At 42.0% G+C, this 25,197-nt stretch overlaps 1 protein-coding gene across 1 annotated transcript in view; it reads left to right on the forward strand.

Moving 5' to 3' along the window:
* ulk1b (unc-51 like autophagy activating kinase 1) overlaps positions 1-25,185 on the forward strand; it is a 69,776-nt gene extending 44,591 nt beyond the window's left edge. The window contains exons 18-27 of the mRNA XM_061876702.1: positions 4,831-5,093; positions 5,175-5,380; positions 9,299-9,420; positions 9,504-9,629; positions 9,833-10,017; positions 10,232-10,416; positions 12,020-12,138; positions 12,228-12,385; positions 21,410-21,545; positions 21,625-25,185. Of these exons, the coding sequence (XP_061732686.1) occupies positions 4,831-5,093; positions 5,175-5,380; positions 9,299-9,420; positions 9,504-9,629; positions 9,833-10,017; positions 10,232-10,416; positions 12,020-12,138; positions 12,228-12,385; positions 21,410-21,545; positions 21,625-21,680 (1,556 nt within the window). The 3' untranslated portion in view covers positions 21,681-25,185. The remainder of the gene's footprint in view (positions 1-4,830; positions 5,094-5,174; positions 5,381-9,298; positions 9,421-9,503; positions 9,630-9,832; positions 10,018-10,231; positions 10,417-12,019; positions 12,139-12,227; positions 12,386-21,409; positions 21,546-21,624) is intronic.
* Positions 25,186-25,197: the final 12 nt, after the last annotated feature.

A 25,197-nucleotide genomic window follows, 5' to 3' on the forward strand; every position in this document is an offset into this window, starting at 1 on the left:
CACTTAAAATGATGACAGAGGTCTGTAATTTTCATCATAGGTACACTTCAACTGTGAGAGACAGGATGTGGAAAAAAAATCCAGGAATTCACATTGTAGGAATTTTAAAGAATTTATTTTCAAATTATGGTGGAAAATAAGTATTTGGTCAATAATAAAAATTCAACTCAATACTTTGTAATATAACCTTTGTTGGCAATAACAGAGATCAAACGATTACTATAGGTCTTTACCAGGTTTGCACACGCAGTAGTAGCTGGTATTTTGGCCCATTCCTCTATGCAGATCTTCTCGAGAGCAGTGATGTTTTGGGGCTGTCGCCGAGCAACACGGACTTTCAACTCCCTCCACAGATTTTCTAGGGGGTTGAGGTCTGGAGACTGGCTAGGCCACTCCAGGACTTTCAAATGCTTCTTACGGAGCCACTCTTTCGTTGCCCGGGTGGTGTGTTTGGGATCATAGTCATGCTGGAAGACCCAGCCACGTTTCATCTTCAAAGCTCTCACTGATGGAAAATGCAGTTCCCCTTTAAGTAATAGCCAAGTCTAAAAGGTGGGTTTGAAACCCATCCATCCATCCATCCATCCATTTATAACCGCTTATACCCTTTGGGGTGGCGGTGGGGCGCTGGTGCCTATCTCAGCTACAATCGGGCGGAAGGCGGTGTACACCCTGGACAAGTCGAGACCTCATCGCAGGGCCAACACAGATAGACAGACAACATTCACACTCACATTCACACCTGCTCTTAAAAAACATGAACATTTTCCGCCCTCAGCCCTGAGGGTGAGTACCGTAATGGAGAAAAAGTATTCACAAACAGCAAGTATTTATTTGAAATAAGCCTGAAATAATGGGTCATATCAATTGCATTAATAACTGTGTGAGTATTAAATGAGGGTTTCCATATCTGTTGGATTAGTTGCTTAAAAAAAGATTTTAGACTTTTTTTTTTTTTAATCAACACTATTTCCACCGCCTGTTTTGTAAGAATCGTCCTCTGTTTTAATTTTAAATTGATTTATTTTGTATTTACAACTTGTGCTGGATTAAATCAAGATTTTGGATAATCTTTTTGAGCTTAATGAGGAATGAGCGTTAATTACAAGTAACTGCCTGATTCACTGCAGATACCACCATGTGATTTATTTACAAACCTCGTTTCCATATGAGTTGGGAAATTGTGTTATATGTAAATATAAACGGAATACAATGATTTGCAAATCCTTTTCAACCAATATTCAATTGAATGCACGACAAAGACAAGATATTTGATGTTCAAACTCATAAACTTTATTTTGTTTTGCAAATAATAATTAACTTAGAATTTCATGGCTGCAACACGTGCCAAAGTAGTTGGGAAATGGCATGTTCACTACTGTGTTACATCACCTTTACTTTTAACAACACTCAATAAACGTTTGGAAACTGAAGAAAGTAATTGTTGAAGCTTTGAAAGTGGAATTCTTTCCCATTATTGTTTTATGTAGAGCTTCAGTCGTTCGCCAGTCCGGGGTCTCCGCTGTCGTATTTTACACTTCATAATGCGCCATACATTTTCAATGGGAGACAGGTCTGGACTGCAGGCGGGATAAAGTACCCACACTTTTTTTTTATGAAGCCATGCTGCATGTACCTTTCAGCATTATTGGTGCCTTCACAGATGTGTAAGTTACCCATGCCTTGGACACTAATGCACCCCCATACCATCACAGATGCTGGCTTTTGAACTTTGCGTTGATAACAGTCTGGATGGTTCGCCTCCTCCTTTGGTCCGGATGACACAATGACGAATATTTCCAAAAACCATCAGTCAATCAATCAATGATTATTTATATATCCCTAAATCACTAGTGTCTCAAAGGGCTGCACAAACCACAACGACATAAGGGCAAGGAAAACTCACACCCAGTGGGACGTCGGTGACACTGATGACTATGAGAAACCTTGGAGAGGACTGCGTATGTGGGCAACCCTCCCTAGGGGACCAAAGCAATGGATGTCAAGTGGGTCTAACATGATACTATGAAAGTTCAATCCATAGTGGATCCAACACAGCCGTGAGAGTCCAGTCCAAAGTGGATCCAACACAGTAGCGAGAGTCCCGTCTGTAGTGGAGCCAACAGGAAACCATCCCAAGCGGAGGCGGAGCAGCAGCGCAGAGATGTCCCAGCTGATACACAGGCGAGCGGTTTATCCTGGATCCCGACTCTGGACATGCGTTCCATCCTGGGTCCTGACTCTGAACAGCCAGTACTTCATCCATGGCCCCCTGACCGGACCCCCTCCACAAGGGAGAGTGGGACAGAGGAGAAAAAGAAAAGAAGCGGCAGATCAACTGGTCTAAAAAGTGCGTGTATTTAAAGGCTAGAGTATACAAATGAGTTTTAAGGTGAGACTTAAATGCTTCTACTGAAATGGCATCGCAAACTGTTATCGGGAGGGCATTCCAGAGTACTGGAGCCAGAACGGAAAACGCTCTATAGCCTGCAGACTTTTTTTGGGCTCTGGGAATCATTAATAAGTCGGAGTCCTTTGAACGCAGATTTCTTGCGGGGACATATGGTACAATACAATCGGCAAGATAGGCTGGAGCTAGACCGTGTAGTATTTTATATGTAAGTAGTAAAACCTTAAAGTCACATCTTAAGTGCACAGGAAGCCAGTGCAGGTGAGCCAGTATAGGCGTAATATGATCAAACTTTCTTGTTCTTGTCAAAAGTCTAGCAGCCGCATTTTGTACCAACTGTAATCTTTTAATGCTAGACATGGGGAGACCCGAAAACAATACGTTACAGTAATCGAGGCGAGACATAACAAACGCATGGATAATGATCTCAGCGTCGTTAGTGGACAAAATGGAGCGAATTTTAGCGATATTATGGAGATGAAAGAAGGCAGTTTTAGTAACGCTTTTAATGTGTGCCTCAAAGGAGAGAGTTGGGTCGAAGATAATACCCAGATTCTTTACCGAGTCACCTCGTTTTATTATTTGGTTGTCAAATGTTAAAGTTGTATTATTAACTAGAGGTCGGTGTTTAGCAGGACCGATAACCAGCATTTCTGTTTTTTTGGCGTTGAGTAGCAAAAAGTTAGCGGACATCCATTGTTTAATATCATTAAGACACGCCTACAGCTGACTACAATCCAGAAACAATTTTAAATGTGGACTCGTCAGACCACAGAACACTTTTCCACTTTGCATCAGTCCATCTTAGATGATCTCGACCCAGAGAAGCCGGCGGAGTTTCTGGATGTTGTTGATAAATGGTTTTTGCTTTGCATAGTAGAGCTTTAATTTGCACTTAAAGATGTAGCGACGAACTGTATTTAGTGACCGTGGTTTTCTGAAGTATTCCTGAGCCCATGTGGTGATATCCTTTAGAGATTGATGTCGGTTTTTGATACAGTGCCGTCTAAAGTATCGAAGGTCACGCTCATTGAATGTTGGTATCCGGCCATGCCGCTTACGTGGAGTGATTTCTCCAGATTCTCTGAACCTTTTGATGATATTATGGACCATAAATGTTGAAACCCTAAATTTCTTGCAATTGCACTTTGAGAAACGTTGTTCTTAAACTGTTTGAATATTTGCTCACACAGTTGTGGACAAAGGGGTGTACCTCACCCCATCCTTTCCTGTGAAAGACTGAGCATTTTTTCGGAAGCTGTTTTTATACCTAATAATGGCACCCACCTGTTCCTAATTAGCCTGCACACCTGTGGGATGTTCCAAATAAGTGTTTTGATGAGCATTCCTCAACTTTATCAGAATTTATTGCCACATTTCCCAACTTCTTTGTCACATGTTGCTGGCATCAAATTCTAAAGTTAATGATTATTTGCCCCCCAAATTTTTTTTATCGGTTTGAACATCAAATATGTTGTCTTTGTCGCATATTCAACTGAATATGGGTCGAAAATGATTTGCAAATCATTGCATTCCGTTTATATTTACAATTTCCCAACTCATATGGAAACAGGGTTTGTAGGATGTAGTTAGTCATTAGTTTTTTCCACGTTCAAGTCCAATGATTTCCGATCCTCCCTCGCATACATAAACACTACTTCTCTCTAATTTCCAGTCGCAGTATGCACATGGGGACGGCGTGGCGACGTTGGTAGAGTGGCTGTGCCAGCAATCTGAGGGTTCAAGGTTCAAGTTTTATTTGTCATATGCAGACTACACCCCAGTGAAATGCTTTTTTCCATACTCTTCACATGTTGCGTGCTGTGGGTTCCAAACACTAGTTGCAGAATCTAATACACTAAATACAAAAAAATACAACAATTGAATAGCTCTTCACCCTTGCTCCTGATGGGCCTTGGTGAGCACCTTTTCATGGCAGCTCCCACCGTCAGTATGTGAATGTGTGTGTAAATGGGCGAATGTGGAAATACTGTCAAAGCGCTTTGGGCTCCTAAAAAGGGGTAGAAAAACGCTATACAAGTTCAACCCATTTACCATTTACATGCCATCCTAGACTGGGTTTATATGTCCTCCAAATCAGTGGTCCCCAACCTTTTTGTAGCTGCGCACCGGTCAACGCTTAATAATTTGTCCCGCGGCCCGGCGGGGGGGTCTTAGGGGGAGATTTTTTATTTTTTTGTGGGTTGGTGCACTAATTGTTACTGTATTTTGTGTTTTTTTATGTTGATTTCATTAAAAAATAATAATTTAAAAAAAAAATAATAATAATAAAAAAATCTTCTGCGGCCTGGTACCAATCCCGGTGGTTGGGGACCACTGCTCCAAATGATTTCACAATTTTACACTGTCTGATACTACATACACTCTCCTGGCCTTCCTTTTCCCCCTCGCCCTTACAGCTGCTCAGCATGCAGAATCCAGGTCCTCTGCTCAAAAGCACCCCCATGCCGCCACAGGACTAGGAACACGGCTCCATAGTGCCCCCTGTCTGTTGGAGTGTACCACCGGTGGCGGGAGGCAAAAGATCAGGAAGCAGCACTCAGACCCGGTGGTAGTCCCCACGGCAGGGCTGATGACAGTTCGCCCCTTACACTCTTCTCCGCGCCTCAGTGAGCTAATGCAGCGAAGCCCCCTTCCCACTATCCTGGGCTCCCCCTCCAGGGTAAGTCATTTGTGTGTTCGTTTAAGGTGCACGCAGCGTTCAACGGCTGTTTAAATACTTCTCTCTTGCCTCTATTTCCAGACCATGCCTCCATTTGAATTCCCCAGACCCCCCAGTTCTCCAAACCTCGTGAATTTCCTGACACAGCAGTGTTTGGTCATGGGATCTCCAAGCAGCAGGACTGCACCAGTCGAGCCCAGAGACGCAGGACAGCCAGCGCCTGCGCAGGTCCCACAGCCTTCACACTACATCCACAGGATGAATGATGACACCAGGGGATTTGGAAGGTGAGTGCTGAAATGGCACTTGCTGCCCTCAATTATTAGCTCTGTTGTTTCATTATTGAGTCGTAAACAGTGCAGTAATAGCTTTCATTTTTCATTCTTACACTGTTTGCCAAATCTAAACCATTGTTGGACTAAAGTTGAATGCCTTTTAAGACAACACATTTTTTGAGGGGTAAATAAAAAGTCATACTATTATTTGAATAGCACAACACAGTGGAACCACAATCTCTGTACTTGATTCTTAAAAAAGGTTTCGCAAATAGAAAAGTTTGTATATTAAAACAACTTTCTCCATAACAGGCAATGTAAATATGAATAATAGGTACGTACCTTGACAAATGTCTGTATTTTATTAAGTCTGTTCACTTTGTGCTATAATGTACTGTGTATTTAAAAAACATAACAAGGATGTAATGGATCAACTTTCTATTAAATAAAAAACACCAAAACAACCACAACAACAAGCTGAACTATCCCTCCTTCTATGCAGCTCCTCTGCCAAGACACACACAGACATACACACACACACACACACACTGTCACTAGCCCTGTGGTGCACATTAATTTTTGTCCTCAAAATTCTACAACGGAGCTATTCAAGTACGTAATTACTAGGGCAGTTTCAAGGACTCGGGCCTGACGTCGAAATGTGGATGTTTTGTCAGAAAGTGCCTGTTCAAGTTATATTTCTTTGAGACACTTTACTTAATTGCAAAGTAAACAGTGGCTTTCACACTGCAATGTAAATAAATTAATTGTTTGCCCTTGCCACTCATTTCCAGCATGTGCAGCTAGTTAACACTGTAAAGAAAAAGCTCTAGGTTTTGTTGAGGATTGATGTTTCTTCTTATTAATTATTTTCCTTCCTTAGATTTATTTATTTATACTTGTTCCTTCATTTAGGTTTGTATGACTGATAATATAAATATAAAATAACCATAACAAAAGTATAACGTCCATTGTGTATTTTACATAAATAAAATAGAACATTTGGTGTCAATATATTCACACACTTAACTACAAATGTTCATACAGAATTTACACATTTACACACCAAACATTGTATCTAACTTATTACTATTAGCGTCGCCCTTTATTGGTCAGATTTTGCACTAAATTCATTGACCGAGGTTTGATTGTTAGTCTCAAACAAAAAACAACACGATCACGAATACAAAAGACAATTTCAATACACAACAAACTAAATATCTTAATACACAAATCCTATCTACTTTCAAATTTTTGCTCTTGCTCGGGGTAGACAGTTCATACTTCGTTGTGCAGTCGTTGATAAAAAAATTATTTTCACTATTATGTTTTGGGCATGTGCATACAATTTTTTAAATAAATCATGTCACACTTTGAACTGGACTCCAAATCTGTTATCTGTTTCTTTGTCAGTTAGTGAGGAGCCTGGTATGCATGCTGTTAACTAGTGTGTTGCACTCTGGTGTGTAACTTGACACTGCAACTCTGAGTCTCGCAGATGTGCATCAGTGAGGCGTGTTCTGTGTTTGTTCTTGATGAAGTTCATGTCAGAAAAGGCTGATTCACAAAGATAAGTTGAACCAAACAGGCTTGCAACCTTCATAGCTGCTGCGCATACACCACTGTACTTTTCTGTGTCAACAAGGCACCAAAAGTTTGGTGCAGCCTGGTGGGCTTTAAATTTTAAATTATCAGGAAAGAAGAGGAAAGAATTTAAAATCTAAAAGGGTATATGTGTTTAAAAATCCTAAAATAATTTTTAAGGTCACGGGTAAAAGCGGCCGCAATGAGTTTCCTCCGCCGTGTGGCGGGGCTCTCCCTTAGAGATAGGGTGAGAAGCTCTGTCATCCGGGAGGAACTCAAAGTAAAGCCGCTGCTCCTCCACATCGAGAGGAGCCAGATGAGGTGGTTCGGGCATCTGGTCAGGATGCCACCCGAACGCCTCCCGAGGGAGGTGTTTAGGGCACGTCCAACCGGTAGGAGGCCACGGGGAAGACCCAGGACGTTGGGAAGACTATGTCTCCCGGCTGGCCTGGGAACGCCTCGGGATCCCCCGGGAAGAGCTAGACGAAGTGGCTGGGGAGAGGGAAGTCTGGGCTTCCCTGCTTAGGCTGCTGCCCCCGCGACCCGACCTCGGATAAGCGGAAGAAGATGGATGGATGGATGGATGGAATTTTTAAGGTTGTATTTTTTTCTCTATAATTGTCTTTCTGAAAGTTATAAGAAGCAAAGTAAAAAAAAATAAATGAATTTATTCAAACAAGTAAAGATCAAGTCTTTAAAATATTTTCTTGGATTTTCAAATTCTATTTGAGTTTTGTCTCTCTTAGAATTAAGAATGTCGAGCAAAGCGAGACCAGCTTGCTAGTAAATAAATAGAATTAAAAAATTAGAGGCAGCTCACTGGTAAGTGCTGCTATTTGAGCTATTTTTAGAACAGGCCAGCGGGCTACTCATCTGGTCCTTACGGGCTACCTGGTGCCCGCGGGCACCGCGTTGGTGACCCCTGCACTACACCATAAGAAAGTATTTTTTTTCAGAGGTTTTTACAAATGTATTAAAAATAAACTTAAGAAATTAAATGTAAGTATTCACAGTCTTTGCTCAATACTTTGTTAATGCACCTTTTGCAGCAAAGCAATTACAGCGTCAAGTCTTTTTTAAATACGATGTCACAAGCTTGGCGCACCTTTCTTAGGGCAGTTCCATCAGGTTGGCTGGGAAGCGACGGCGCACAGCCATTTTTAGATCAATCCAGAGATATTCAATCAGATTCAAGTCTGGGTTGTGGCTGGGCCACCCAAGGAAATTTACAGAGTTGTCCAGAACCCATTCTTTTGAAATATTGGCTGTGTGCTTAGGGTCGTTGTCATGCTGAAAGATAAACTGCTGCCCCAGTCTGCGTTCAAGAGCACTCTGGAGCAGGTTTTCATCCAGGATGTCTCGGTACATTGCTGCAATCGTCTTTTCCTCTATCCTGACTAGTGTCCCAGTTCCTGCCACTGAAAAACATCCCCACAGCATGCTGCCGCCTCTGTAAGGATGGTATTGGTCTGGTGATGTGTGGTGCCTGGTTTCCTCCAAACATGATGCCTGGCATTCATGCCAAAGACTTCAATCTTTGTCTCATCAGACGAGAGAATGTTGTTTCTCATGGTCTGAGAGTCTTCCAGGTGCATTTTGGCAAATGTTTTAAGAAGAATCGGCTTCTGTCTGGCCACTCTGCCATACAAGCCTGATTGGTGGATTGCTGCAGAGATTGTTTACCTTCTGGAAAGATTCTCTTCCCTCAATAATAGAATGCTGTTGCTCTGATCGATGAACTCTCAGGTTTTTGGTCACCTCCCTGAAAAGGGCACCTCTTCCCCCGTTTACTCAGTTCAAATGGATAGCCAGCTTGAGGAAGAGTCCTGGTGGTTCCTAACTTCTTCCATTTACGGATAATGGAGGCCACTGTGCCATTTTTATTGTACCCTTCCCCAGATTTGTGCCTCGAGACAATCCTGTCTCGAAGGTCTACTGACAATTCCTTCGACTTCATTCTTAGTTTGTGGTCTGCAATGCACTGTCAACTGTGGGGCCTTATATCTATAGAAAGGTGTATGCCTTTTCAAGTCATGTTAAGTCAACTGAACTTACCACAGGTAGGAACTTCTCAATGATGATCAGTTAGAACGGAATGCACCTGAGCTCACTTTCGAGCTGTGAATACTTATATACATGTAATATCTTAGTTTTTTATTTTTGATACATTTGCAAAAATCGAAAAAAAACTACTTTTTTCACATTGTCATTATTATTATTATTATTATGTATATTTTTGACGACAAAACTGGATTTATTCTATTTTGGAATAAGGCTGTAACATGACAAAGAGAAGTGCTTTGAGAACTTTCACTGTACATTGCTTACATGTTTGTTGTGTTACAGGTCTCAAAGTGCTGGCCTGCTCTCCGACATGTTGCTGATTGCGGCCTTTGGACCAGGTGGACCTGTTTGTGACCGAGGAAGCACAGAGAACATGGCATGTGAAAAAGCTATAGACATCACAGGTAGGAGTGTCACTCAGTCTTTTGAGATTACGCCTAAAAAAACTCCATTACTTAAATAAACAATTCTCGATTTTTTTCTCTAGTGCCCTCGGGTGGTGGAGGATGTCATGGACCTAGCTCATGCAGCCCAGCACAGGTGGTTTTCACCATTGGCTCCCCTCCCAGTGGCAGCACCCCGCCCCAAGCTTCCAGACAGAGGAAATACTCAGGTAGCGCCTCAACACAATGCAAGTGATGATTTCTAGATTCTTAGATCCACACTCACATAGCTTTTATCCTGTGCAATGTGGATATTCTGGTTTAAATATTTCTTTGAAATTGCCATTTTAGTGAGCAAATTGGTTGGATTTTCATTACAGTTAAATATATTAAAGAATAAAATTTCATCCATTTCTATTTCTTTTCACTGCAGGCTCCTTTGCTTCAGTCAGCCCTGTCAGCTCCTTCACCAGCCGCTACCACCAGACAGCCACATACGGGGACGGCTTTGACGCCTCTTCGAGCCCTCGTTACAATTTTTTTGATCCCATCACGGCAAACATGGGTGGTCGTGTTACCTTTGAGGCTCCAGAGCTGCCAGAGGAAACCTTGATGGAGGTAAGCTAAAGGCTGTCTTTCACAGCGTAATGAAGTCCCAGAAAAATGAATGGATGTGGGAGCCCGTGAATGTCAAACATGTGGTAGGCAGTCCCTCACACATGACCAGATAGTAGACAAACTGTTGACACAGCACTTACATGGCACCCTGGTATCCTCTGTTTGAAATACTCTCATCTCCTATGTGTGTTTCCTGTCTCTGGGGGGAGTGCAGCAAGAGCACACCGACACTGTACAGAGCCTGCGCTTCACATTGGATTTTGCTTACTGTCTGATGGAGGTGGCCGGGGCCCGCAGCGTCGCGTTGATGGGGGTGCCGGGTGACGCTTCCCACCCTGCCTTCCCGCAGCAGCAGAGCCTGGTGGCAGATCAGATAAGCTCCCTGAGCCGAGAGTGGAGGTGAGGGCACGTCATTCATGCTCACACTTCTTTTGTTTGAGGCTGTTGATCTAATGGCGTGATACCTTTTTTAATAATAACTTTGGGGGACAAACCTTCTCCCACCGAGGGATTGTACTTGAATTAAAAATGTATGCAAGGCAAGTTTATTTATGGAGCACAATTTGCACACAAGGCAATTCAAAGTGCTGTATAGGAAATTACAAGGAAGTATATATAAAAATTTAATAATCATATAAAGAAATCATAATTCAAATTAAAATCAAATAGTGTAAATAAAATATTTTCAATTGTTACACAAACAATTAAAAACAAAGTGTTTTTAGCCTGGATTTAAACATTGCCAACGTTGAGGACTGTCTCACACCTTATGGAAGACTATTACAGATTTTACCTGAACTGAAATGCATTCTCACTATGTTTGGTCCTGGTACCTGCCATTGACCACTCCCTGAGGTTCTCAGAGCTCGAGATGGTTCATATAGCTTTGACATGTCTGATATTTTCGTTGGCACGTTACCATGAAAAGACTTGTAAACAAGCAGAGCTGTTTTAATTGATATTCTCTGGGCAACAGGAAGCCAGTCCAGTGACTACAGTAAAGCACTACTCAGTGGTCTAATGGTTAGAGTGTCCGCCCTGAGATCGGTGGGTCGTGAGTTCAAACCCCTGCTGAGTCATACCAAAGACTATAAAAATGGGAGCCATTACCTCCCTGCTTGGCACTCAGCATCAAGGGTTGGCATTGGGGGTTAATCACCAAAAATGATTCCCAGGCATGGCCGTTGCTGCTGCTCACTGTTCCCCTCAAAGATCAAGGGTGATGGGTCAAATGCAGAAAATATTTTCGCCACACCTAGTGTGTGTGACAATCATTGGTACTTTAACTTTAGACTAATATGGTCATATTTCCTGGTCCGAGTCAGGACTCAAGCAACAGCGTTTTGGATGTCAGCTGCTTTACAGCTTATTTAGAGAGCCCAAAGAGAAGGCCATTATAGCAGTCTAACCTGCTGGGAGTCAAAGGCATGGATTAGTCTTTCAGAGTCTGATTTAGACAATATTCATCTGATTCTGGCAATAACTTTCCAGGAACTAAAACGTATGGTTAACTAACCAACCAACCAACCAACCAACCAACTAACTAACCTTTTTCATTTAGCTTTCCCAATTTTGATTGCCTTTACCCACCATTTTCTCTGTGCTACATGATGTCAGCAATAATTTGACAGTCATAAAAATAGAAGACCAGAATGTACACCATAAGTGGTCTAGTCTTAATGATGAAGGCAACATACTGTTCATACTAATGCGGAAATAAAGAAAAGCAGCACAAAGTTAAATCTTATGCAAATGAGGCACTCATTCATTATCTGTCCTGGCTGCTCAGTACAATATGACAAAGTCATGACACTTTGAACCTTCCCGCTCCACTTTCATTGCCACGTTTTTGTTCATTTGTATAATTGTTAAGAAGTGTCAATTTGGAACAGAATATTTTCATCTGTAATGTTTCCTATGGAAGAAAAGTGGTTGCAATGGTCTGTACTAGCATTTAAATTTAATGCAGTTTTAATTTGCCTCTGTGTTCTTGTCTTGTCAGTCATGCAGAACAGCTGGTTTTGTACCTTAAGACAGCAGAGCTCTTGTCCACTGCCATACACACAGCCATGGAGAGAGTGAAACAGGGCAAACTCTATCCCTCAGCCACAGTCAAACAAGGTATGAGCCCCCCAATGTGATTAGCAGTCCAAATTAGCAGCACCCCAAATCAATTTACCTTACCCCGGCCCCCACTTTTGTTCACAAAGTCGTTAAGAGGCTGAACGACTTGTACAAGTCCAGCGTAGCATCATGCCGCTCCCTCAGCACCCGTCTGGAGCGATTCTTCTCCAGGAAGCAGCGTCTAATGGACCAAATCACCTCCATCACAGCTGAGAGGCTGCTCTTCAGCCACACTGTGCAGATGGTAAGCTAGTTAAGTAAGGGAAATAAGCTTGGTTTATTATACTATTTAAGTCAGAAATATCACTTACCTATGTCATTTTAAGTCTGTTCTGCATTTTTTCTCAGTCTATTTTCTCCAAACAAACTAGTTGCATGTTTTGGGCATGTGCATACAACAAACCACACACTTCCTACACTAGAGGTCTATTTCACTAAACTAAACCCATCACATATAAAAATGCTCTGAAATAATAAATGGAGAATTAACACATAAAAAGTATTTAAAATATCCTCACTTTTTTGTCCCCAAGAGCAAAAAATGTAGTCTTCCCAAAATCTGCTGTAAAATCAATTTTAGTGCTTTTAAATGTTTTTTTTTTTAATTAAGCACACTTTTTGATTTAAACACAGTAAATTACTTGCTTGCATAATTTAAACTAACCAAAAAAATACCCCAATATTTTCAGAACCAGCTTTATTGGCGAATTATGTTCAACAGACTAGGAATTGGACTTGGTAGACTGGCAACACTAATTTGGCTCTAGTGTGTTGGCCCTGCAATGAGGTAGCGACTTGTCCTGGGTGTACCCCGCCTTCCGCCCGAATGCAGCTGAGATAGGCTTCAGCACCCCCCGCAATCCCAAGAAAAACAAGCGGTAGAAAATGGATGGATGGAGACTGTGCTCTCTATATTCAATGCCAGGAACAAACAACTACAAAAGAGTGCAGTACTATGGCGGCCATGACACAAGTGCAATTTTAATGTCATAATGTCATACACAAAGATTTTATAAATATTTACATAATTTATTTGAGCATAACTTGCCAACTGTATTATCTAAAATTATTTTTAGGGTGTGATAGGAAGCGCAAGTTGGTCTCCTCACTGGTCTTTGCACTTTGATGTATAAATTAACCTGATCATTGATTGAATTACAACTCAATCCGCCTTTCAGGTAAGCGGTAAAGTAAAGAAGTGTGCGTGATCAAAATATACGGCGTGATTAATCTGTGTTGATACTAAGGCTGCAATGATTACAAACCCTGTTTCCATATGAGTTGGGAAATTGTGTTGGATGTAAATATAAACAGAATACAATGATTTGCAAATCATTTTCAACACATATTCAGTTGAATGCACTACAAAGACAACATATTTGATGTTCAAACTGATAAACATTTTTTTTTGCAAATAATCATTTACTTTAGAATTTGATGCCAGCAACACGTGACAAAGAAGTTGGGAAAGGTAGCAATAAATACTGATTAAGTTGAGGAATGCTCATCAAACACTTGTATAGAACATCCCACAGGTGTGCAGGCTAATTGAGAACAGTTGGGTGCCATGATTGGGTATAAAAGCAGCTTCCATGAAATGCTAAGTAATTCACAAACTAAGATGGGGCGAGGGTCACTACTTCGTAAGCAAATTGTCGAACAGTTTTAGAACAACATTTCTCAACGTGCTATTGCAAGGAATTTAGGGATCTTACCATCTACAGTCCGTAAAATCATCAAAAGTTTCAGAGAATCCGGACAAATCACTGTACGTAAGCGATGATATTACGGACCTTTGATCCCTCAGGCGGTACTGCATCAAAAACCGACATCTGTGTGTAAAGGATATCACCACATGGTCTCAGGAACACTTCATAAAACCAATGTCAGTAACTACAGTTGGTCGCTACATCTGTAAGTGCAAGTTAAAACTCTACTTTGCAAAGCCAAACCCATTTACCAACATCACCCTGAAACTCTGCCGGCTTCGCTGAGCCCGAGCTCATCTAAGATGGACTGATGCAAAGTGGAAAAGTTTTCTGTGGTCTGACGAGTCCACATTTCAATTTATATTTGGAAAAAGAGGACGCGGTGTCCTCCAGAACAATGAGGAAAATAACCATTCGGATTGTTATAGGTGCAAAGTTCAAAAGCCAGCATCTGTGATGGTATGGGGGTGTATTAATGCCCAAGGCATCGATAACTGTGAAGGCACCATTAATGCTGAAAGGTCCATACAGGTTTTGGAGCAACATATGTTGTCATCCAAGCAACGTTATCATGGACGCCCCTGCTTATTTCAGCAAGACAATGCCAAACCACGTGTTACAACAGCGTGGCTTTGTAGTAAAAGAGTGCGGGTACTCTCCTGGCCCGCCTGCAGTCCAGACTTGTCTCCCATTAAAAATGTGTGGGGCATTATGAAGCATAAAGTACGACAGCGGAGATCCCGGACTGTTGAACGACTGAAGCGCTACATAAAACAAGAATGGGAAAGAATTCCACTTTCAAAGCTTCAACAATTGTTTTCCTCAGTTCCCAAACGTTTATTGAGTGTTGTTAAAAGAAAAGGTGATGTAACAGAGTAGTGAACATGCCCTTTCCCAACTACTTTGGCACGTGTTGCAGCCGTGAAATTCTAAGTTAATTATTATTTGCAAAAAAAATAAAGTTTATGAGTTTGAACATCAAATATCCTGTCTTTGTAGTGCATTCAATCGGATATGGGTTGAAAAGGATTTGCAAATCATTGTATTCCGTTTATATTTACATCTAAAAAAATGTCACAACTCATATGGAAACGGGGTTTGTAGTTGACAATAAAATTAGTCACTGACAATTATATTTGTCGACAATAGTTGTGACATCATCATTTGTGTTCCAAAGCCACTCGCAAAAACATAGCCAGTGATAACAAGTAAAGTGTAAGGATATTTCCTCTTATTCTTGTTAAAACATGAATACCGTGCTCATTTTGCAAAACAAACCTTGTTTTTATGGCAATACATCTGTGATACACGAGCATTTAAAGTGGAGGCATGATGTCGGACATTTGGAGAGAGGATGCAGTCTCAATCTCTGTAAGAGTGTTACCTTATGGCTTGCTTGCTAGCTAACAAGTGTGAGACGATGTTGTGTGAAAAATAACTTAACTATCGTTTTAGTCAAACTCAGCCATTTAAACCTTGTCGACATCAGTTCAAGTACTTTTTAAAGCAGCGTTCATTTACAATGCCGCACAAAAAAATACGCTAACTGCGCTGACACACGCACACACACACACACACACACACACACACACACACACACACACACACACACACACACACAGAGAGCAAGACAGACAGACAGGAACCAAAACAGCGGTATCATAAGATTAGACATCTATTATGTAAGTAATAAGTATCAAAGATACAATTCTACACATTGAGTTTATTAGCGTTCTAAAACTGCTAAGAGTTAATCATAAGTCAATATATCAGTGTGCAGCTTTTTAAACATCAAAAAATGCTTCTTTACTATTTGAGGAAGTTAGATTTTGTGTTTTGTTATTTGTTTTCATTCCTGCTATTTTAACAGTTTTTTTAAATGCATAGACAAGGTTAGTATTTTATTTTTTAGCAATTCGCCTGTCCTTTCTTTTAAATGGAACAGTAAAAATAACGAATTAATTAGTCATCTTTGTTGCTGGTAAGCACATGCCTAAAATAACTTAAGCTGCATTTAGAAGTCGATGGTAAACTTAGAGCCATTAAATATGTATATGTTTTTTTTTTATCTGACTAATCGTTAAAATAGGGAAGCACGGTGGAACAGGGGTTAGTGCATGTGCCTCACTATACGAAGGTTCTGATTTGTTTTGGGTTTAATCCCGGGCTCGGGATCTTTCTGTGTGGAGTTTGCATGTTCTCCCCGTGACTGCGTGGGTTCCCTCCGGGTACTCCGGCTTCCTCCCACTTCCAAAGACATTCACGTGGGGATAGGCCCCTCCCACCTCCAAAGACATGCACCTGGGGATAGGTTGATTGGCAACACTAAATGGTCCCTAGTGTGTGAATGTGAGTGTGAATATTGTCTGTCTATCTGTGTTGGCCCTGTGATGAGAGGGCGACTTGTCCAGGGTGTACCCCGCCTTCCGCCTGAATGCAGCTGATATAGGCTTCAGCACCCACCGCGACCCCGAACGGGACAAGCGGTAGAAAATGGATGGATGAATGGATGGATAATCGTTAAAATACTCGTTGACTAATTGACTATCAAAATAATTGTTAGTTGTAGGCCTACTTGATACATGATTAATTTGATATATTTTTTAAATCAATTAAGTGTTAACTTGTTAAATTTGACAGCTATAACGAATATTTATATTTTTTAACGAGGCAATGTTTGAGTATTAAATTTAAATTAAGAAAAAACTTTTAATATTTGCTATTTTAACCCTTTTGGCCTTTAATTTAAAAGGGTCATATTATCATTTGTTTTCCTGCATTTAAAACACTTCCTGGTGGTCTAGATAACATGTAAAGGAGGTGATTTTTGGCCAAAATGTTGCCAATTTTTTTACAAACCATCTTCAAGCTGCTTTCTGACTGTCTCTTCAGAATGCGCTGTTTTTGTGGGTGGTCTTATTTACATGTCGAAATTCTCCAGACCAATACCCCCTTTGACTGTCTCCAACTAATCAGTGTTGTAGTTTTCAGATTTCTGATATCCAGTCTACTGAAAGATATACCGTATTTTCCGGACTGTAAGCCACACCGTTATATAAGCCACACCCACTAAATTTTAGAAGACAAAAATGTCTTTAATATATTTGCCGCACTGGACTATGATCCGCAGATATATCCTGGCACGTTGTGAAATCAGAGTGCCTGTTACACGGCAGTAAAACGGCTGATTAAACAAAACACAAAAATCATTGATGTCTTTATTCATCCTGTAATACTGATAAGATGTTCTCCTTTTTCAATAAAATGTTAATCAGGATTCTTCTTCCTTATACTTTGTAAACACTAAGATTTTGAACAGTTTCTTAAAGTGAATCCTTTTTGTTTGATCTATTTGCTTGGCATTCCACAATGTAGCCGTTAGTGAGGAAAATTCTATGTATTAGTCGCACCATTGTATAAGCTGCAGCGTTCAAAGCTTTGGAAAAAAGTAGCTGTTTATAGTCCAGAAAATAGGGTAAGTTAGAACTTAAGCTGCTTTTTATTAGAACAGCGACATAACATGTAAGGTTAGTGCTTAGTCTAAATTTTGCATAGATTTGGTTTTACAGACAATCTTCAAGCTGCTCTCTGACTTGTCTCTTCAGATTGTGCTGTTTTGTGTTTCGTGTTATTCACGTGCCAAAACCCTCCTCCAGGCCAAGCCTACTTCGACTGCGGCGCCACCCCGTCAGCCATGTTGCATATCAAGTCTTTTGACAGAAAAGCTTGACCTATACGCAACTTTGTATTAGAAATGTAAACAGCCTAGGATTGTAGCATTCATGCATGTCAGTCTGCCTCACAACAAGAGGATAGAGAATAATGGTTTGATTTTACATTTTAGGGACTGAACAGGACAGAAAAACAGTTACCAACAAGTAAGAAAAGTAGATTTTGCAGAATATGACCGCTTTTATCGTAACATAGTAACATTCACACGACACAGAAACAGATCTGGGTGTCTTAATACTCTGATATGTTTTGATTTAGTGTTTCTGATATTATTTTACCGACAACAGCAAAGATGTTAAATTATGCCGCATGCTTTGAATGGGAAATGGCAGCGTTACCTGAAGGACCATTGTAAAAATTGAGCACCAGTAGTCCATAATATAATTGTAATGGAAGAAATTGCATTAATTTATTAAATTGAGAATCAAAAAATTTTATTTTTAAAAAGGTTTGAATCGAAGACCTTATGAAGAAAACACACAAAGGACCCAGATTTCCTTCGCCCGGAAGCGGGTAACCGGGGCCCCCCTCTGGAGCCAGGCCCGGAGGTGGGGCACGATGGCAAGCGCCTGGTGGCCAGGCCTGTTCCAATGGGGCCCGGCCGGGCACAGCCCGAAAGGCAACGTGGGTCCCCCCTCAAATGGGTTCACCACCCAAAGCAGGGGCCATAGAGGTCGGGTGCAATGTGAGCTAGGCGGCAGCTGAAGGCAGGGCACTTGGCGGTCCGATCCTCGGCTACAGAAGCTAGCTCTTGGGACGTGGAACGTCACCTCACTGGGGGAGAAGGAGCCTGAGCTAGTGCGCAAAGTGGAGAAGTTCCGGTTAAATATAGTCGGAGTCACTTCGATGCACAGCAATGGCTTTGATACCAGTTCTCTTGCGATGGGCTGAAATCTCTTCCACTCTGGCGTTGCCGGCAGTGAGAGGCGACGTGCTTGGGTGGAAATTCTTGTTGCTCAGCACGTTGGAGTTCAACCCAGTGGACGAGAGGGTAGCTTCCCTCCACCTTCGGGTGGGGGGACAGGTCCTGACTGTTGTATGCGCTTATGCGCCAAACAGCAGCTCAGAGTACCCACCCTTTTTGGATTTACTCGAGGGAGTACTCGAGAGTGCTCCCCCAGGTGAGTCCCTCGTTCTACTGGGGGACTTCAATGCTCATGTTGGCAATGACAGTGAAACCTGGAGAGGCGTGATTGGGAAGAATGGCTGCCCGGATCTGAACCCGAGTGGTGTTTTGTTATTGGACTTTTGTGCTCGTCACAGATTGTCCATAACAAACACCATGTTCAAACATAAGGATGTCCATATGTGCACTTGGCACCAGGACACCCTAGGCCGCAGTTCCATGATCGACTTTGTAGTTGTGTCATCGGATTTGCGGTCTCATGTTTTGGACACCCGGGTGAAGAGAGGGGCGGAGCTTTCTACCGATCACCACCTGGTGGTGAGTTGGCTGCGATGGTGGGGGAGGATGCCGGACAGACCTGGCAGGCCCAAACGCATTGTGAGGGTTTGCTGGGAACGCCTGGCAGAGTCTCCTGTCAGAGAAAGTTTCAATTCCCACCTCCGGAAGAACTTTGAACATGTCACGAGGTAGGCGCTGGACATTGAGTCCGAGTGAACGATGTTCCGTACCTCTATTGTCGAGGCGGCCGATTGGAGCTGTGGCCGCAAGGTAGTTGGTGCCTGTCGTGGCGGCAACCCTAGAACCCACTGATGAACACCAACGGTGAGGGAGTCCTATCGGGCTCTTTTGGTTCATAGGACTACAGAGGCAGCAGGCATTTACCGACAGGCCAAGCGGTGTGCGGCTTCAGCGGTCGCGGAGACAAAAACTCAGACCTGGGAGGAGTTTGGGGAAGCCATGGAAAATGACTTCCGGACAGCTTCGAAAAAATTCTGGACCCCCATCCGCCGCCTCAGGAAAGGGAAGCAGTGCAGTGTCAACACCGTTTATGGTGGGGATGGTGTTCTGCTGACCTCGACTGCGGATGTTGTGGATCGGTGGAGGGTATACTTCGAAGACCTCCTCAATCCTACCAGCACGTCTTCCTACGAGGAAGCAGTGCCTGGGGAATCTGTGGTGGGCTCTCCTATTTCTGGGGCTGAGGTTGCCGAGGTAGTTAAAAAGCTCCTCAGTGGCAAGGCCCCGCGGGTGGATGAGATCCGCCCGGAGTTCTTAAGGCTCTGGAGGCTGTGGGGCTGTCTTGGTTGACAAGACTCTGCAACATCGCGTGGACATCGGGGGCGTTACCTCTGGATTGGCAGACCGGGGATGTGGTTCCTCTCTTTAAGAAGGGGAACCAGAGAGTGTGTTCCAACTATCATGGGATCACACTCAGCCTTCTCGGTAAGGTCTATTCAGGTGTACTGGAGAGGAGGCTACGCCGGATAGTTGAACCTCAGATTCAGGAGGAACAGTGTGGTGTTCGTCCTGGTCGTGGAACTGTGGACCAGCTCTATACTCTCGACAGGGTCCTTGAGGGTGCATGGGAGTTTGCCCAACCAGTCTACGTGTGCTTTATGGACTTGGAGAAGGCATTGGACCGTGTACCCCCGGAAGTCCTGTGGGGGGTGCTCAGAGAGTATGGGGTAACTGACTGTCTTATTGTGGCGGTCCGCTTCCTGTAAGATCAGTGTCAGAGCTTGGTCCGCATCGCCGGCAGTAAGTCGGACCTGTTTCCAGTGAGGGTTGGACTACGCCAAGGCTGCCCTTTGTCACAGATTCTGTTCATAACTTTTAAGGACATAATTTCTAGGCGTAGTCAGGGCGTTGAGGATATCTGGTTTGGTGGTTGCGGGATTAGATAGATCTCTGCTATTTGCAGATGATGTGGTCCTGATGGCTTCATCTGGCCAAGATCATCAGCTCTCATTGGATCAATTCATAGCCGGGTGTGAAATGACTGGGATGAGAATCAGCACCTGTAGGTCCGAGTCCATAATTCTCGCCCGGAAAAGGGTGGAGTGCCATCTCCGAGTTGGAAGGAAATCTTGCCCCAAGTGGAGGAGTTAAGATACCTCGGAGTCTTGTTCACGAGTGAGGGAAGAGTGGATTGTGAGATCGACAGGCAGATCGGTGCGGCGTCTTCAGTAATGCAGACGCTGTATCGATCCGTTGTGGTGAAGAAGGAGCTGAGCCGGAAGGCAAAGCTCTCAATTTACCGGTCGATCTACGTTCCCATCCTCACCTATGGTCATGAGCTTTGGGTCATGACCGAAAGGACAAGATCACGGGTACAAGTGGCCGAAATGAGTTTCCTCCGCCGGGTGGCGGGGCTCTCCCTTAGAGATAGGGTGAGAAGCTCTGCCATCCGGGAGGAACTCAAAGTAAAGCCACTGCTCCTCCACATCGAGAGGAGCCAGATGAGGTGGTTTGGGCATCTGGTTAGGATGCCACCCGAACGTCTCCCTAGGGAGGTGTTTCAGGCACGTCCGACCGGTAGGAAGCCACGGGGAAGACCCAGGACACGTTTGGAAGACTATCTCTCCCGGCTGGCCTGGGAACGCCTCGGGATCCCCCGGGAGGAGCTGGACGAAGTAGCTGGCGAGAGGGAAGTCTGGGCTTCCCTGCTTAGACTGCTGCCCCCGCGAACCGACCTCTGATAAGCGGAAGAAGATGGATGGATGGTTTGAATCGAAAAAAAATGTGTTGATTTTTGTGTAGTTGTAAAGTGTTTATAAAAAAGACAAAAAAACAATATCTTCTGGAAAAGTCAACTTCTATTGGTTCAATATAGACGTTATTTTCTAATGAATGGCACAAATTGTCCCTCAAGTTTCATGAAACAAACATCCCTGAAGCAGGCATTGTGATGACTTTGCAGGTTCAGTCTGCTGCTCTGGATGAGATGTTCCACCAGGGGGAGGCATCCATTCAGCGCTACCACAAAGCCCTCCTGTTAATGGAGGGACTGTCTCTGCTGCTCACTGAACAGGAAGACATTCTCAGTGTTAGCAAATGTAAGTGGATGTCCATCAGCAGTGTCCCCCGCCTGTGGCAGCACAGCTGACCCTCTTCCCTGCTCCTTCCTCCTTGCAGGCAAAGAGTGTATTGAGCGTCGCCTCACAGCTTTGCAGTCTGGGCTCTGCGTGTGAGAACTCTGCATGTGGTGTCACCTATCAGCAAATTACCGGCATCAAAGGTGAATTCCCAAGCTTCAGCTATACATTAATCTTGGACAGGAAGCCCTCTATCTGAGGGATCGGAACATTTGTATCAGTTGTTGAAGGTTGAGGCACATGCAGGAGCAGTTACGGCCAAAAATATGGAGGACTTCACGATTCATCAGTATGGAGGTACAGCAGACCTGTTGAAGAAGGCTGCAAGTTGGACTCGCCAGGTGTCAGTCTCATCAAATGTATGTCCACATTATACCACTTACTGTGTTTATATGTATCTTCGACTAGTTAGAACTTGCTTGCTACAGTGTACATTGCTTCCACTGGAGGCGCATACAATCGCTTATTAGATTTGTTGCAGAAACAACTAAAAGCGACTACTTTTATAATATGTTTCATTTTAGATTTACACTTTACGGACTTTTAATAAGAGAGACTGACTGGCACATGAGATGTTGGCATTAACAGGGGGAAAAGTGGGTCCAAAAACAGAGGATGTTATCCTGCGTGCAGTACTTAGTCGTCCCCCCCTCCCGAGGTTCCATGTTTCTTCATTGCATCGTTGTATCTATCAATCATGTCTGCATAAAAGCATGTATAATCAAAAATGCGAATGTATAGGACAGAGAGGAGCCGCATCAACATCAGTCTGAATGTTAGTCCGCTAGGATTCAGGCTGCTGAATGAATGTTTTTGCACTGTTGAAGTACTGTACAGAGTGGAACATGCTACACATGTCAAGTATTGTTTTCTTTTCTTTTATTTGACTGAGTTCTATTTCCACTGCCATACATGGAGTGCAGTCGTATCATAGTTACTGTGTTGTGTATCATGTGCGTGAGTGTCAATTAACAAGAGGGTTGCTGTGAACTCATAGAACATTTCCTTTGGGAAAATATGAAAAAGCTTTATGGTGAGGAGGGTTTAAAAAAATAATTATTGTGTTTTGCATCAGACTAGTCAGTTGTTGACGATTCTGTCTTGATTTTTTTTTGTTGTAAGTGTTGATTTAGAGTACTAAAATTTGATATTTCATCTGGATTCTCTTGTCAAATCCCAAGCAGACTCTTAACTCCTCAGATGTGGGCCAGTGGGAAAAATCTATGTTCTGTGTAATGTTGCCTGTGTTCAGAAGCGGACAGTATTGTGTGCCTGTTAGCATGTGTGTTGCTCGAGGCTTTGACTGACGACTGCGGCACAACGGATGTTAGCGCTGCAGAGAAACCAGGCTTAATTTTGATTTCATGGGTAGGGTCGACTCACAGCACCATCACTCAAGTAGCCACTGAAAACATACGCCCACATTGGGGAAAAAAAATATTAAGACTAAAATGTGATATTTTTTTCTCATATAGTACAATATATTTATATTTTAATAGGACGACTCCTTACTTGTGACCTTTAAATTTTCTCACAATATGACATAAATAAAGTGATCACAAGCATTTTCTTTAGCAACCCCATAGTTTTTTTGTTTTACTGCCGGTCTGTTGCATATGTGTGTGGGACCTAAAAATTGCTGGATAAAATTACAACTTTATTCTCCTAACATTACAATTGTATTTATTTTAACATTACGACTTAAGTTTTCTTGAGACCGTGACATTATTCTTCTAATATTGCCACTTGATGTAATATTATGGCTCTTTGAAACATTACAACTTTTTCTCATATTAAGACTTTTCATGTATGTAAGGGTACATCATCCTCTTATTAAAGTTACGTCTTTTTTCTTTTATTATTATAAATTTATTTTTGTAAAATTACGACAGCAAAATTGCTCCCGTAAAATTAATACTTCATTCTGGTTATATATAACGACATTCTCTGAAAGTTGTTTTTTGTCTTCATTTTATGACTTAACAATTTGCGTTGTATTATCACGATTTGAAATTTACCATGGCATTGTTCTTGTAACATTACAGAATTTTTCTCATAATAACATTTAGTACTTGCTATTTTTTACTTTTTTGACAGTTGCGTTTTTTTCTTAATTGTATGACTTAATCCTTGTAACATTTACAAAAATTGTTCATAGTAACCCAACTTCGTACCCATAACATTACAGTTTGTGTTGTAATATTAACACCTGACATTGAATATTACGTTATTTCTTGTAACATTACTGCCTTTTTCTAACCATTTTAAGACTTCATTCTGGTGATATAATGACAGTCTGAGCGTTGTTTTTTGCTTTTTCACACTTCATTTTCCTAACATTTAACAATTTTTTTCTAATAACACAACATTGTTCTCATAGCATTACAGTCTTTGTTGCAATACAAAAACTTTGTGTTTAACATGACATTATTCTTGAAATATTAGTTTTTTTTTCATTACATTACAACCTTGTTCTTGTAATAAGACTTTTTTCATGTAATAGTACGACTTCTTTCTCTCAGAATTACAACTTTTATTATATTAAGACTACTTAGTTTTTTTCTCTCCTCACTTTATTACTATCAATTTTAATTGTTTGTTCAAACATTAAGGATTTATTAACAAAAAAGTTGTAATGCTGCGGCTAATTAACAATTGCGTCTATTTCCAGTTGTTACAATTTTTTTTCCTCAGTGTGGCTTTAATTCTCCATCAAACTCTGATAACCCATTCTGATCCCTAATACTACTCTGCTTAACAATACTGTCGTTTAGCTTTTTCTGTTTTAAAAGGCTAAAGATAGTTTACAGAGATCCAGTATGGTAGTAGCACTGTTAGTTGAGCAGAATGAAAGGAAGCTTTTTTTTTTTAGTTTTAGAATTACTTTGCGTATTTGCTTTGAGGCCTTTAGTCTTGAATATATAATTATACTTCCTTTTTACCCGTGAGCATGTGCCCAATGGTTGAATTGTACATTCCTAATGTCATATCTTGCAGGCCCCGCCTCTCATTCTGCTCAGTCAGTATACAGTGGCTATGAACTCTTTACGAAATAAAACCCATGCATGTGTCACTTTTTATAATTCCCCCACAATCATTGCTACTTGTCACTTCCCAAGTATCATCATCTCAGTCAGGGTTCACTATAAATAAAATGTGTGCAGGCATTGCAATAACTGAGGGGGTGGTAGAAGTTGGGCATGTGGTGTTTTCTGCTGTATGTCCTTGAGCAGGATGCTGACTTGCTGCCATCTTCATGGCCCCTGTTCAAAGCATTGTGAAGGGGGGAACTTTTCCACAAGGTGTCCGTAGATTTGAGTCTGTATGTGTGAGAACATACCCGAATGTTGTCATTTTCAAGTTTGCTATCGCATTTAGAAACTGTAAATTAAGTTATTGCTGCCGCTGTATTTATGGATCTGTAGGTGTGGAGGTAACAGTACCATGCCATCTAATATTCCTTTTTTTTCCCCAAAGAAAACCCTTCTGCAAGGTATTTTCATGTTGTCCTCTTATATGACAAGACGCTATCTCAATGTCCCTGTGTGTAATATAAACCTTACTGTTAGTTGAAATATGAATAAAGTTAAAGGAACGGTCATTTGTTTCAGTG

The sequence above is a fragment of the Nerophis ophidion genome, linkage group LG17 (assembly GCF_033978795.1).
Source record: "Nerophis ophidion isolate RoL-2023_Sa linkage group LG17, RoL_Noph_v1.0, whole genome shotgun sequence".
Lineage (NCBI taxonomy): Eukaryota > Metazoa > Chordata > Actinopteri > Syngnathiformes > Syngnathidae > Nerophis > Nerophis ophidion.